This window comes from Panthera pardus, unplaced genomic scaffold (assembly GCF_024362965.1).
Source record: "Panthera pardus isolate Hobbes unplaced genomic scaffold, ASM2436296v1 HiC_scaffold_6, whole genome shotgun sequence".
In the NCBI taxonomy this organism is placed as follows: domain Eukaryota; kingdom Metazoa; phylum Chordata; class Mammalia; order Carnivora; family Felidae; genus Panthera; species Panthera pardus.
Window position 1 is genome coordinate 62,324,911 of NW_026526991.1, and position 16,224 is coordinate 62,341,134.

General features: G+C 41.9%; 1 protein-coding gene across 2 annotated transcripts in view; it reads right to left on the reverse strand.

The window, feature by feature from the left end:
• Positions 1–5,151, reverse strand: part of EIF4B (eukaryotic translation initiation factor 4B) — a 29,985-nt gene extending 24,834 nt beyond the window's left edge. For both annotated transcript variants that reach the window (XM_019419483.2, XM_019419482.2), the window contains exon 1: positions 5,019–5,151. In XM_019419483.2, the coding sequence (XP_019275028.1) occupies positions 5,019–5,031 (13 nt within the window). In that variant the 5' untranslated portion in view covers positions 5,032–5,151. The remainder of the gene's footprint in view (positions 1–5,018) is intronic.
• Positions 5,152–16,224: the final 11,073 nt, after the last annotated feature.

Below are 16,224 nucleotides of genomic sequence, written 5' to 3' on the forward strand. Positions count from 1 at the left end.
CAACTCACAGATACTGAAGTGACAAAATTACTAACTAGCTGCTACATCTTTATTTCAAAAGAGGACACCTTAAAGCACTATAAGCAATAAAGCTTATTTGTTACACAATGCAGTCTTACTTCTCCATCTTTAACTCTTATTTCTTATTTAGGAAGGAGAATTCAGAAAGCTCTTAATGTTCAGATAAGGCTCTGTCAAACCTTAAGTTTCTTAATTTTAGATCTTGCCAGACTAAGTCCCACTTATTTTATAGGGTTATCAATTCTGAATGTTAGTAGCTACAGACTAAGAAATCAGAAAGGGTCATAAAAACCTGTACAAGATCACAGCAGCATTATTCATAATAGGCAAAACCTGTAAATAACCCAAACTCGTATCAAACAATGAATGCATAAATAAAATGTAGATGTCCATACAATAGATTTTGCAATAGAAAGGAATGAGTACCCATACATCCACCAATATGGATGGATGCTGGAAATATGCTAAATGAAAGAAGTTAGTAACAAAAGTCCCTGTATTATATGACTTAATTTATATGAAATGTTCAGAATAGTTGTAAATACCAAGAAACAGATGGTGGGAGAAATGACTTCTAATAGGCAAGGCATTTCTTTCTGGGTAGTGAGTCTTGCCAAACCCACCAAAATTAAAAATGAATTGGTGACTAACAAATGTTTCCTTAAAGAAACAATACTGTACAAATGCAATCAGAACACCTATACCAGAGTGCCTAGAACTAGACTAATTCCACTGCTGTTTAGAGCCCACCCATGACAAGAGGTTTCATACAATGCAATATCATGATGTTAAGCAGCCTCACCTTTACTGCACTATAGCTGAGCATAGTAGAGAATAAAAACCAAGTCAGAACTCATAAGCTTCACCACCTCAACCACCAGTTGTTACATGACTCAACTTGCTTCACACGGACACAATCCTAGCAAAATGCCCTATCATCTTCCCCTTACTTTTCCACACTCAATTTGGTCATTTACATAAAATAAAGCAAGCACCCAATACGCATCATGCTAACCACTACACAAAGAACTTAGAACCTTTCTGTAAGTGAAGAGCTATAAAAATTCAAATTGACTTTGGTGTGTGCACTTTTAAGTGTACTTACACATAATTAGAAATATGCACTTGTTTTTTAAAAATAATACTCATCAATTCTTTCTCCATCATGAAAAGTGAATGCATTCTAGGATGTTCTGAGACTAATACAAAGTGGCAGAATATTCTATCAAGCTACACATATGGTATGTGAATTATACCTTAAAGCTGTTTCAAGCTTTATATATGTATATATATGTATACATACATATACCTGTATTTATATGTATATATATATTTTTTAAAAATGACATTAGTTAGAAAGAAACACTATGTATTACTTTGACACTACTTCCTGTTTTTGTCCTTGAATTTTTATGAGTTTTAATCTTGGCCTTCTGAATCTGGGTATCCTACTCCCAGAATAACAAATATATGGTAGAGGATGGGATCTGAAGATAGGTAATACAGGTAGCCCTCACTTTTCAAAAGTTTGCATTATGTCACTTTGCCTTTATGATTTAGACTGTTACCTGTTTTCCCTAACCAAAAGAAATCCAAAAAGGGTTTTTGCTCTTACAAAAACAAAACAAACAAACCCCAAAAGCAAAGGGGCACCTGGGTGGCTCAGTTGGTTGAGTGCTTGGGATATGATCTCACGTTTTGTGAGTTTGAGCCAAACGTGCATTGGGCTTGCATTGGGCTCTGTGCTGACAACTCAGAGCCTGGAACCTGCTTTAGATTCTGTGGCCCCGCCCTCTCTGCCCCTCCCCCTCTTGTGCATGCACACTCTCTCAACATTAAAAAAAAAACAAACAAAAAAAAACCCTTAAAAAACAAAAACCTAAACCTGTTTACAAAAAAAAAAAAAAAAAAGCGAAAATAGCTTTCAGGATTTGTTTTCCAGTGAGCCATTATAGAGGCAGAGCACACTTCCAACTGAGAGTGGCACATCCAAGCTTTTTCCCTCAGAACTATACTCAGCATCAAGCCACCATAGCTTTGAACTGTGTCTGTGATCATCTGTGCTTTATTTTGTTAGCAAGACATGTCCTAAGGTATCAGTAAACCTTGAGATTATTTTTTGGGTTCGGGAATGCTAAAAAAAAAAAAAAAAAAAAAAAATCATTAAAAACTAATGGTAATTGCTTCTTTGCTTTATTTTACTTCAGCTTACAAAATTCTCTACTTTTGGGGTATCTGGCTCTTGATTTCAGCTCAGGTCAAGATCCCAGAGTCATAGGATCGAGCCCCGTGTTGGGCTCTGCACTGAGCATGGAGTCTCCTTGGGATTCTCTTCCCTCTGCCCCTTTCCCTCCCAACCCTCTCTCAAATAAAACTAAAACTAAAACAAAACACAAAATGCTCTACTTTACTTTTGGGTAGCAAGGGAAACCTGTATGTGAACAGCATATAATGAAACTATTTTGAACTATAAGGACCAGCACTGTATGAAAAAAACTATTGGGACACCATCCTCTCCCCGTGAAAATAAACAAGATGACACACATGGAATTTTTAAGTTAGGTAAATTAAAGGTGTTCTGTGCATACAAGCACAATTTCCAATTTGAAAGCATTTGTCTCAAAAAATGTTAACCTATATCAAACACATTTGATTCCCTGTCAGTAAAGACAGCATTTCAGTAACCTGCTCCTGGGCACTTTCAGTTCTTGAAAATCAATAATGGTTCAAGTGGACACTGGTATTGCTGTGAAGAATTTTTCCGTCTCATTTACAAAAGGACTGTGAACTTTTATTTACTTTTGAGAGAGACAAAGCGTGAGCTGGGGAAGGGCAGAAAGAGAGGGAGACACAGAACCTGAAGCAGGCTCTAGGCTCTGAGCTGTCGGCAGAGTCTGATGTGGGGCTGGAACCCAGGAGCTGTGAGATCATGACCTAAAGCGAAGTTGGATGCTTCAACCAAATGAGACACCCAGGTGCCCCAAGAATAGTCTCATTAACACGGCCATATCTGGGAACATTGGCCACTCAACAAAATCAATGACAGGGAAAGTTTCAAAGTTGGAAAAGAAATTTGACAAATCCCAAATTCCTCAAGGGCAGACTGTCAGATGTAACCTTGTTCTCTCAGATACTAGTATAGTGTCCCTTTACGCATACTACAAAGCTAAAAAGATTTACGGAACCAAATTAAAGACAGGAGATAAGGGCTTCAAAGGGGATAGAGTAAATGTGGAAGAACAGGAGAAGGGGACATCACTAAGCAAATTCCTTTAACCAGTCCAGATTTCACTCAGTTCTGTAAAATGAAGGGCACAGATTGCTAATATGTCTTCCAACTCTAAAAGTGCTACAAGTTATGGTGAAAGGGAATACAAGCTTTTCACCAAATTATGACAGCTGCCAAGATGGCAAATTCAGGCCAAGTACTCTAATTTAGATGAAGTTTTTGGGTAGATCCCCAAAATGTGATGACATAGAAGCCAACCTTGTTACTTCCAAGTTGACAGCAGATAAGAGTCAGGAGCCTCAAAGATTTCAACCTTGCTCTGCTACCTGCAGCCATGTGACCTTGAACAAATAATTTCATTTTTCTCAGCTGGGAGACACCACCATCTGCCTACATTATCTCAGAGGATCAAATGAGACAACACAACACAAAAATGCCTGGTCAACTGTCAAGTGCTACATCAATAAAAGGCATTATGTTCAAATGCACTTCAATTCCCTCAACATATTCCAAAAACACACATAATTCTTAGCCTAGGTTAATAGAGAAGAAATTCTTGGTGAGAAAGGAGTGTCCAGAGATAGCAGGGGTTCGAGCAATGTTTCATACAATATATGATCATGCGGGGGAAAGAAACCATATTATCCCCCAAACTAAAATGAATGCTGAAAATGCTCCACACCCCCCACTGCCAATGAGAAAAGCAAGCGGACTTGAAGGACACTGGTATTCCTTACTCCAAACTCGTCCAAAAAGGAAACCTACTCTATCCACTAGTTATTATTTTAAAACTACTCCCCAGGAGTTGTGCAGTTATCTTTAAAACAAATAAATAAAGCTGAACTCTACCGTCGGAGCTATCCAAATAAACCAAAATGGAAGCTGTCAAAGGATCTAACCTTGTTCACCATTTTATCCATCCCCAAGCTAGAACTATGCCTAGCTTATAGTTTGCGGTCAGTAAATACGTACTAAGAAAAAAGCCCTAGAGGAAATATAGGTCTCCATCCTTGCTTTTTCTCCTCCAACACGTGGGCGCGCCACACTGGGTTCCCCACCCCCACCTAACTCCAGCGGCTTCAACCTCCAAGCCTTACAGATTTACCCTTAGAAGAATGCATGGGCCGGGCCACACTCTAAAAAGGGAACAGCAGAGAGTGGAAGGACATAAGGGAAAGCAACACATGCACGTAAAACCTTCCCATCTGGACTCTCGCGCGTGCTTTTAAGGCGCGCCGGTCGCCGCTACCCTCCTCTCTCTCTCACCGCGCACGCGCGTCGTCGCCTTCCCCCGCCCCTCCACCGACTCGCGCTCGTGTTCTAACTGCCCCCCCTCTTTATTCCCCTGCCCCCACTCCCGTCCGCAACGGCCTCGCGCCTCGGAGACGTAGTCTAGTGTGCACCCGTCCGCGCGCCAACCGCCTCCTTCCTTCCTCCACGCGGACACAGTGCTTCACGTCTATGAGAAGGCCTCACGGCTCCCACAGATCTTTCTGCGCCTCATCACTCCAACTCAAGCCATTACTCCTCGCTCCAACCTCGCGCTGACGGGGTGAAAAGAGTGTGAGGGGGGAGGGGAAGGACACGTTCCCCTCCCCCCAAACATCCCGAGACGATAACCTAACATGGCCAAGCCGCCAGCCTGCCGCAGCCCCAGAGTCCGAAGGAAAGCGGTGCCGCCCGCTCCCCGACTCCAGGGAATCAGTGGATCAGGCTCAGAGAGTAGCTAATGAGCCTGGTCCTTGGCCGCGCTCGGCCGCTCACTCACCTGAGGCCGCCATGTTGGGAGAGGGAGAGAGAACGCAAAGGACCCGGATGAGGCAATCACGTGATTATAGCGGGAGCGTCGGGCTGGGAGACGCGAAACTGGGAGGGGGCGGGGAAGTGAGGAGGGAGACAGGAGGCGGGGCGGTGCTGCTCTAGGTTCGTAAAGCAGCGCGAGGAGGTGGTGCGACGTCCGACGGGAAGACCTTCGCGACATGTGGCCAAAGCGGGGGGGGGGGGGGGGGGCCTGGGCTGTCGCGAAACCCCTCTCGCTTTACGTAGGACTGCGCGCGGACGAAGGGGCGGGTTTCCCTATCGGCCGACTTCCTGCCAGGCGGGTAAGCGGAAGGGGCGGGGCCCCCGGGCCCCAGTTGTCTGGGACCGAATGGAGGCGGGCTGGAACCCGGAATGGGAGTGCTACAATTGACTTTATGAAAGGGAAGATTCTAAGTTTGTTTTCTTTTTATTTTCCACGTGTGAAGACATATGTGGTTAGTTTACTGAGCTTTAAAAAAAGTAACTTTCTGGTAAAGCAAAACAAGTCCAATATCTTGCATAAGGATGGTTTTAATTGGGCATGTTTAGAAGAAATAAGAATAACAAATATCGAACATTTAATTACCACGAACTTTTACCTCATTTAGTCTTTCATTTTATGGGCTAGGTGTAGTCAAATCCAGGCGCTATGATTTCACAGCCAAGTGCTATCCGTGCTTTCTCTAGTTAATGCTACGTTTTATTACATATTATTTATATGCTGTATTAGTATTTTATTCAACGGGAATTATCATTGAGCGACTACCTTCTGTCAGGCACTGTTTATTGGCATTTTTTGATACAACAGAAAGCACAGCTCCAAAGGATGTAATAATGAATGGTCCACTGAGGGAAAGACAGACAATAAGCAGTGAATAAATGTTATAAATTATAAGCACCCTGCAGATAATTAAGGTGGTTTTATTAAAAGATGATTGGGTGCAACTGAGTTTTTAAAATTTTATTGTTATTTTTTAATGTTTATTTTTGATAGAGCATGAGCACGAGAGGAGCAGAGAGGCGGACAGAGGATCTGAAGCAGGCTCTGTGCCGACAGCAATGAGCCCAATGTGGGGCTTGAACTCAACCTGTGAGATCATGACCTGAGTGGGAGTCAGATGCTCAACCAACTGAGCCGTTCAGGCACTCCTGGGTACACCTTTATATTGCCTGGTCAGGAAAGGCCTCTGGGGAATTGACATTTAAACATCTGGATTACAAATAGCCAGCCCTGTGAATGTCTTTAGGAAGAGCTTTAGGAGAAGGTAGAGGATGCACAGCTAGGTCATAAGCTTCAGGGCAGGACCATCTTGGCAAGCTGAGGAATTTAAAGGCTGGGGTATGAGAGGGGCAGGAGAAGAGTGGTACAAGGTGAAGGTTGAGACAGTGTTAGGGGTTGAATCATGTGAGCCTTTGTAAACGAGGTTTAGGAGTTTGGATGTTATTCCAGGTGGGTTGGGAAAGCATGGAAAGACTGTATGCAAAGGAATGTCATGACTTGAAATTTTGAAAAGGATTACTTAGTGTCTTGCTGTAGGTGGTAGTTACATGAGTGTATATGTAAGAACTTATCAGAATTATTGATAAAATTACATTTTATGACTGTTGGGGTAATGACCAGTATACTAATATTATACGTTGAAACATTTTTTGAGCTAAACATTTATTTTTTATTATAATTTTACAATAAAATGTGTTTGAGGGCCCCTAAAAGTACAGTAGAGCCCAGGCACTGTGCCTGCTGTACCTACTGGATAAGTTGACCTGGTTGCTGTAATCCTAGTGACAGAAGTTGGTGCCTTAGATGTGAGTGTGGGGATGGAAAGAGACAGATGCAGATATATTTTGGAATTAGATTTGAGGATTGATTAGATGTGAAGAGCACAGGAGAAGGAACTATCAAATCTGACTTCATGTTTTTGGCATGAACACCCGGATGATACCATTTACTTAGGTGGCAAAGCCTGTGGTGGAGCAGGTTTGGAGAGGTGCGTGGGCTCTGTTTTGCCCATATTAAGTTTGAGATATGTACTAGTCCAGTACTTCTCATGTTTTGACGAATTTACACATATCATCTGGGGAATTTGTTAAAAGTCGGATTCCAGTTCAGTAGGACTGGGGTAAGCCTGAGATTTTGTATTTCTTCTGGTTCGGATCACTAAAAGGGAATGATATTCAGGAATCATGGAAAAATTCTTTGGCTATTGGGGATTGTAGATTTCGGAAAGTTCACAGAAAAGCTAGATGAGGTTGGGACATGGGGGGTAGGGAGAGACTTTTTGTTACCAAGCACCTAATATATCCTAGGGTTATATCAAGCACTTAACAGGCTAGCTTATTTAGTCCTCACGGTGGCCCTTTAAGGTAAATATTAACCCTGTTTTAATTTTTTTAAGTTTACTTATTTATTTTGGCTGGGGAAGTAGCAGAGAGAATCCCAAGCAGGCTCCACACCATCAGCACAGAGCCCGACATGGGGCTCGAACCCACAAACGGGAGATCATGACCTGAGCCGAAACCAAGAGTCAGATACTTAACTGATTGAGCCACCTGGGTGCCCCTTAATCCTGTTTTTAGATAATGACTCTGAAGCTCAGAAACAATGTGTACCTAACCCAAGTACACACAGCCAACAAGTGGCAGAGCTGCAAACCCAGAGCTGTCTCTCAGGTCCACGTTCTTTCCAGTTTCCCAAGGACTTCTTAAAAAATAAAACTGTTAAAAAAAATAAGTGTATGGCAACCACTTGGTATCATTTGTTCTGAAGAAATCCAGAAGGAATAAACTGTTAATTATCCATTGCTCTATAATGAATTACTCTGAAACTTACTGGCATAAAATGATGAACATTTATTGTCTCAGTTTCTGTGGGTCAGAAATTCGTTACCAAAAATCACTTTTTTTGATATAAAAAATGCCAAGTCCTGACATTTGCAGCGTCTCATGTGCATATCCTCTTTTCCACATTCCTGTTGTTTCCCTTGTCATTTCTCACCCTGACCACTACATTAGTTCTTAATGAGTCTTCTTGACTATAGACATTCCTGCCTCAGTCCATGTGATAAGTAGGTACCAGATTTATTTTCCTAAAGCATTGGTCTGAAAACATTCCCCTGCTGACTACCTTCCATGACTCTATAGCCGAGGCAGACATGCAAGGTTGTGTATACTCCAGTCACAAATTCCTGGTTCATACTTCCTATTATCCTTCTTTGTCTAAGGTCATGTTCCAGTCGTGGATACCCAGTGCTTTCCTAATGTTGAGTCTTTTTGCTCTTCTCTCTGCCTGGAATACTCTTCCCTCTTTCACTACCAAATGGGTCACCAATAAAATCTATCCTTTAAGGGCTCTTCAAATGTCACCTTTTCTAGGAAGCCTTTCCTGAGCCTTTCTCAGAACGCCACCAGGACTGTCTGCACCTTCCTTTTGACACTTGTCACCTTCCTTCTTGAACTGCCTTCTCTCCTGGTCTATCAACTCCTCCAGGTTGCATCCATTTTGATTATCTTTGCGATTTTCATGCATTAGCATCTGGAACACTTTTTTTTTTTTTTTAACACACCTTAACAATTTTTTTTAATTAAAAAAAAATTTTTTTTAACATTTATTTTTGAGACAGAGACAGAGCATGAACGGGGGAGGGTCAGAGAGAGAGGGAGACACAGAATCTGAAACAGGCTCCAGGCTCTGAGCTGTCAGCACAGAGCCCGACGCGGGGCTTGAACTCACAGACAGATCATGACCTGAGCTGAAATCAGACGCTTAACCGACTGAGCCACCCAGGCGCCCCTCTGGAACACTCTTGGTGCTCACTGTGTATTTGCTGGTGCTAAAGTCAGATTTTCAAGAAATTTACATTCATTCAGGAGATTTCAAGAAGTTCTCATAATGCATATTATGCACTTATATGCCTGGATATATTTATTGTTCATTGAACTGGAAAACCTAGCCCTTAAAAGCAGTGGCTTCTTCCACAGGAAAAAAGCAAAAAAGATTTCTCCCTTTAGACTGACTAGTCAAAACTGAAAAATGTTTGGAAACTAAGTTAAAAATAAAACAAGCAAATGCATGTAAGTTTATATTTGTTTTCTGGAGTCTGAATTCACTAAACTAATTGGCTTAATTTAGTATTTGAGGTTCTTACGATTGTCCTTACAATTGTCATTGAAATTGTCTACATTTTTTTTTTTTTGAAAACTACCCTTTTTCTAATATATATATTTATAAATAATTATATATAGAAGCTTGACCTTTTTAAAATCTCAATTACACTAATAAGCTTTAGTTAAAGCATTCCCTTTGTCTTCTCCAAACTTTAGTTTTTTAATCTGTAAAACAAAGGCATTAAATTAGATGGTTTCAAAGATTTCTTTTTTTAATTTTGTCATTTTATGAATCTGTGATGCTGATTGTGGATATTATGATCTTCCTCCTAGGGAAGCTGGCAAAAACATTCCTCAGATAACCAGGACTAAGCCAATCCATTAATAATGGAATATGGTTCATATACCAGTTACTTCTGTTTTGTTAAGCTTGGGTAGCTGAAATAATCAAATTATCGTTGTTTGCTGCTTTATGTCCTCACAATCTAAGCAAAATATATCAGTGCTTTAAAGATACATATTTCTCCAAAATAAAAGTTTTTATCACTGAGTGTTGACTGTGTCAGGTTCGCTTTAAGTTATTTTTTAAATCTTTATTTATTTTTGAGAGAGAGAGAGACAGAGTGTGAGCAGGGGAGGAACAGAGAGAGAAGGAGACACAGAATCCGAAGCAGGCTCCAGGCTGTCAGCACAGAGCCTGATGCGGGGCTCAAACCCACGAACTGCGAGATCACGACCTGAGCCGAAGTCGGATGCTTAACCGACTGAGCCACCCAGGCGCCCCAGGTTAGCTTTAAATATATATCAACATTATACAGGGGTTCTGTTTCTGGCATGGTAAATGGCAGACGATCAACTCTCTCATAGATAAAAGTAAATTCTGGACAAAAATTTAGAAAACCCACAACTATCTGAAAGCTGTGGAATAAAGGCAAACATTTTGGAGGAGAGCTGAAACTTGGAAAAAGGTACCAACATGGGATATTACAGCCTGGTGTGGACCAGGGTACTGAAGAAACCTGCCACATTTCTGCCATGAGGAAGGCATTGCCCAGGACAGTCTCTGCTGTCACAAAGTGAGGAGGAATCTTATAAAGAAGAGAGCAGAGTTCTGGTGTTGATTCTGTCCAAGTCTCTGGCTGGTCCTTGTACCATGAATACATAAAGCAGGCTGTAAACAGTTCAGCTGAGGAAAGGAAAAAAAAGAGAACTGAACTAAGATCTAAGCTGCTTATCTATGTCAAGTGAGAGAGAGTTTGCAGTTTGGGTCTAACCAATTTCATTGCTTGCTTAAATAAAACATTAACATCTTTGGAAGATACATCTGTTTCTCGTTCCTGCTATAAGAAATTACCGCTAACTTAGTGGCTTCAGACAACACGGATTTATTCTGTTGTGGCTCTGGGTCAGAAGTCTGAAATGGGCTTCATTGGGCTAAAATCACACTGTTGGCAGGACTGCCTTCCTTCTGGAAGCTCTCCAGGAGAATCTGTATAATGCCTTGACTCCTGGTCCCCTTCTTCCATTTTCAAAGCCAGAAACACCAGGTTGAATCCTTCTTATATTGATCACTCTATTATGACTTACCTTATGCCTCCCTCTTTCACTTTTTAAAAAAGAGTAATTCTCTATACCCAACGTGGAGCTTGCACTCACAACCCCAAAATCAAGAGTTGCATGCTTTACCAACTGAGCCAGCCAGGCACTGCCTCCTTCTTTCCGTTTTAAGGACCCCTGTGATACATTGGGTCCGCTTGGATAATCCACTATAATCCTCCTATTTTAAGGTCATCCAATTAGCAACCTTAATTTCATCTGCAGCTTTACTTCTCCTTTGCCACGTGACAGCACATTCACAGGTTCTGGGGGTTCAGATGTGGATGTCTTTGAGGGGCCGTTATTCTGCCTACCACAGAGAGGTAAAACAGAATCTAGAGTCCTATAACATGTCATTTACAATGTACAGGATACAATCAAAATTATTCAGCACATAAAGGACATGGAAAGTGTGACCCATTCCCAAGGGGTAAGATTACAAGGGCCAATCTGAAAATGACCCAGATGTTGAAATGATCAGAGGGGGACTTTAATGCAGCTGTTATAACCGTGCTCATTGAGATAAAATAAGATATGCTTGTAATGAATGAAAAGGTAGGAAATTTCAGCAGAGAAATATAAAATAAAAAAAGAATCAAATGGAGGGGCACCTGGGTGACTCAGTTGGTTAAGCATCTGGCTCTTGATTTTGACCTCAGGTCATGATCTCACAGTTTGTGGGATCAAGCCCCGTGTTGGGCTCCGTGCTGAGGGTGCAGAGCCTGCTTGGGATTTTCTCTGCCCCTTTGCTGCTCTCTCTCTCTCTCTCTGTAAATAAATAAATAAACATTAAAAAAAATAACCAAATGGAAATGTTAGAATTGAAAAATACAGTATCTGAAATAAATTTCATGAGAAGGGATTAAGAGCAGAATACAGATAATAGGAAAGAGTCTCTATACTTGAAGGTAGATCAATAGAAATGATTACATCTGTGAAGGGAAAAAAGATGGGGAAAGGGAAGGGAAGGGAAGGGAAAGGAAAAAAGATGGGGAAAAAAGTGAACGGATCCTCAGGGAACCTGCAGACAATATAAAAAGATATACTACTGAAATCTCAACAGAAGAGGAGAGAAAGATGGGGCAGAGGAATACTTGAAGAAACTTTCCACATTTGGTTAAGATTCAAGAAGCTCGGCAAACCCTGAACAGCATAAATACGAAGAAAACTGCATTGGCTTATTACATAGTTGAAATGATGAAAGCCAATGATAACAAGAAAGTCTTGAAAACATTCGGAATAAAGTAACCCACCATATACAGGGGAACAATTGAAAAAAATTTTTTTTAATGTTTTATTTATCCTTGAGAGTGAGCGAGTGAGAGAGGGGTAGAGTGAGGGAGGGATGCAGAATCCAAAGCAGGCACCAAGCTCTGAGCTGTCAGCACAGAGACCGACGCGGGGCTCAAACTCACAAGCCATGAGATCATGACCCGAGCCGAACGCTCAACTGACTGAGCCACCCAGGTGCCCCTACAGGAGTACAATTTGAATGGGCATGGGCTCCTTATAAACGATGGAGGCCAGAAGATAAACAAGATTTTTAAAGTGCCAAATGAAGAAAATGGGTCACTCTCAAATTCTGTATCCAGAGAAAATATCATCTGACACTAAAAAAGACTGTGCTGATACGCGCTACCCAACACGGATGAAGCATTATTCTAAGTGAAAGAAGCCAGTCACAAAACACAACATATTGCGTGCTTTCCTTTCTGTGCAGCGATCAGAGTAGGTAAATCTACACGGACAGAAAGTGATTGGTTAGTGGGGGCGGGGCAGGGTGGGGAATGAGAGGGATGGGAGGACGCCTGCTGAAAGGTATGGCGTTTCTCTGGGCGGGACAGAAATGTTCTAAAAGTGATTGTATGATGCTTGGTCCACTATGAACTTTAAACTCCACTGCGTTTCCTGAATTGAATTCTTCAAATGGGTGAATTGTTCGGTATGTAATGTCTCAAAGCTGTTTAAAAAACGAAGACCAGAGGCGCCTGGGTGGCTTAGTGGGTTGAGCATCTGACTCATGATTCCAGGGTCATGAGATTGAGCCCCACGTTGGGCTCCATACTGAGCGTGGAGCCTGCTTGGGTTTCTCTCTCTCTCTCTCTCTCTCTCTCTCTGCTCCTTTCACCTGCTTGTGCACTCTTTCTCTCTAAAATTAAAAAAAAAAATTAAAAAATGAAGGCCAAATGCATACATTTTCAGATGTGAGAAAACTAAGAGTTCATTGTGGGTAGACCTACATTACAATGAAAGCCAAGGGAAGTTCTTCAAGCTGAGGGGAAATGATACCAGAGGGAAATTCACATCTTCAGGAAAGAATAGAGGGTATCAAAAATAGGAACTTGCTCTGTGACTGCAAAAGGCTGTTTTCCCCTCTTAATTTCTTTACAATACTTTTGACCATTGAAAGCAAATATTAGAACCTTGTGGGATTTATGTCTTTAGATGTAATGTGTGTATTACAACTATAGCATAAAAGATGATGGTTCTTCCAACTGGGGAGATACAATATTAACTCTAAGTAGGCTATGAAAGGTTAAGGGTATATATTCTAAGCCTTAGAGCAAGAATTAAAAATAATGCGAAGAAGTATAGCTAAAAATACAATAAATGAGTCAATGTGAAATTCTAAAAAAAATATTTAATCCAAAAGAAGGCAGAAAAGGAGGAACAGATGATGGTAATAATTTTGAAAACCACAGGGGAAAAATAAGATGTATAAAACAAGCACTTTCAAGGGACAACACATAAACTGAGTCTTCCTGAAAAACATTTTGCACTGGGATTGGTACTGTCCGGAGCATAGTAAGGCAGATTCTCATTGCAGCTCTGTTCCTCGTCAGCTCTGCAGAACAAGGGTAGATAGAAGAAACACAATGCGGGGAGAAGTGGACCGAATATAGAAGAGTCTTCTCCACCATGAGGAATCTGATGTCTGCAAAAGGTTGTAGCACAAGAACATTTAGAATCTTCACCTTTGGGGAAGAAGCAGGCAATCCCAGAGTGGTGTGCCCAGGAGAGTGGGGAAAATATGGCCGGGTCACTCTCCAGTTTCTGTCTATAGCAGCTACCTTGGGGAGGAGAGGAAAGGCAGGAAGACACCTGCCAATGTCAGGTTTTGTGGGAAGCTACTCCCTCATTGCATTCCACAAGGTTCTCTCCTAAGCCCTCCTCTCTTTTTTGCAGCAAAAGCTACAAATGCAAATGCCTCCAGGAATCAGGAAGATGAAGTGAATGATTTAAGGCAGCCTGCCTTAAATAATAAAGAAATAAAGAAAAAAATAAAGAAAAGGCACTACGTTTGCATGTAGGCATTACACGCAAAGCACATGATCCCTGTGGCAGAGACATTTACTGCTTACCCAATACCCGTGAGCTCCCCATTTCTCAGCCCCCTGCCGGGGTGCATGTGACTAGATCAGGCAGATGGACTGTCAGTGGAAGTAATATATGTCACATCAGGTGGGAAGCACATAAAAGCTACTGAGTAGCCTGATCTCAACAGCTCTTGTTCCCTGCTGATCGTGAAGAATGCAAGGTAAAATAGAGCCATCAGGTGTCTGCAGCCTGGACCCTGAGTCATTGCTAGGAGGAAAGCTGCCTTGGAGAGTTGCCCAATTCACCCTGGACTTCGCTTGAACAAGAAACAAATCTTCATTCTGTTGAGGCCCTTCTATTTTGGTACTGTAGCCTAGGCTACCCTACATACTGCCTTTATAGGCAGCAATCACACTTCAGCTCAGGCATCTACTAACAAGTGAAATGGGGGCCTGACGTCAGCTAGATCTTCCAGTTTTTTGTTTAAAAAAAAATTTTTTTTAACGTTTATTCATTATTGAGAGATAGAGAGAAACTGAGCATGAGCAGGGGAGGGGCAGAGAGAGGGGGAGACACAGAATCCGAAGCAGGCTCCAGGCTCTGAGTCGTCAGCACAGAGCCCGACGTGGGGCCCGAACTCACAAACCGTGAGATCCTGACCTGAGCCGAAGTCAGATGCCCAACCGACTGAGCCACCCAGGCACCCCTAGATCTTGCAGTTTTTACGAGATATACCAGAAGTAAGGATTTTTGGGTGAAATTTCCAACGTTTAAATGAGCACTGGGCATTGTATGTAAGCCAATTTGACAATAAATTATATTAAAAAAAAGAAATTTCAACATTTAAAAGTGGACTTAATTTGGAAAATTAAAACCCTGTGAAGCCCACATAAAACCCATCTGGGGGCCAATGTAGCCCCCAGGGCACATTGCAACTTGTGCTCTATGTTTTCTTTCTAGTGACTCATCAGTTCCCAAAGCTTCTGTTGTCACTCCTGTTCAGATGGGGCAAAGTCCATATCTTTGTATCACAGTTCCCAATGGGCTCAATAGATGCCTCCAATTTTGGGTTTCTCACCTTGGCCTAAATTCTGGAAGGCAGCTCCTATGTGTACTTTAAATGATCTGTCCCATCTGGCCCTCTATAGCCAGCACCCCCCAAATGCAGCCTTGTAAAAAGGCCTAATGGTTCTTTCTCGTGGTCTTGACCCCATCTCCTTTTTCTGACATATTTCATATTCGACCTAATCGTTTATTATTTCTAACCTAGTGATTTACTTTCCTATTTTGTGGCCTCACATTGTTCCCCTTGTACTGGACACTTCTTTGCCATTAAACTTTTTTTTTTTTCTCAGTTTTTTCTTTTCTTCTTCTTCTTCTTCTTCTTCTTCTTCTTCTTCTTCTTCTTCTTCTTCTTCTTCTCCTCCTCCTCCTCCTCCTCCTCCTCCTCCTCCTCCTCCTCCACCTCCTCTTTGGAAATTTGGATTCTGCCTTCCTTGGTCCTGTGGGTTTGCTCTGACTAGTCCTGAGTTTTCAGTTATCTCTTAGCTTAAGTTCAAACTGTTCCAAGTTGAACATACTCATGTTTCTATCCCAGCTTCCCTATCTCTGTTAGCGGTGCTACTGTCTTCCAAGTCGCAGTCTAAACCCTTGGTATCATATTAACCTCCTCACCCAGAACCAACCCAAATATTCATTTAGTATTTACACTGTGTGCCTTGTTCTGGGCAATGGGGATACAATGGTGAACTTAAAGAAAATCTGTGCCCTCACGGAGTTTACATCCTATTGGGAATGGACGGACAGCGAATAAATATATGTTAGTTCAGGTAGTGATATGTACCATGGAGGAAAACAAAGCCAGGTAAAAGAGCTAGGGGGCTCCATGGAGGGGAAGGGTGTTATTTTGTGTTTGGCAGTGGTGGGGACTGGAATAGAGATGAAGGAAACGAGGAACTGAGATGACAGATATCCAGGAAGAGCACTGCAAAGCCCAAGACCCTCTGGTGAAGGCATGCATGGCAATGTTTGGGGTCCAAAAAGGAAACCACTGTGGCTGGAACTGGGTGAGCAAGGGAGAGGGTGGTAGGGGTCGTTGCCCACCTAGCTCATCCTTCCCTTCCAATCTATTCTCACTACCTCTGCTCTAGTTATGA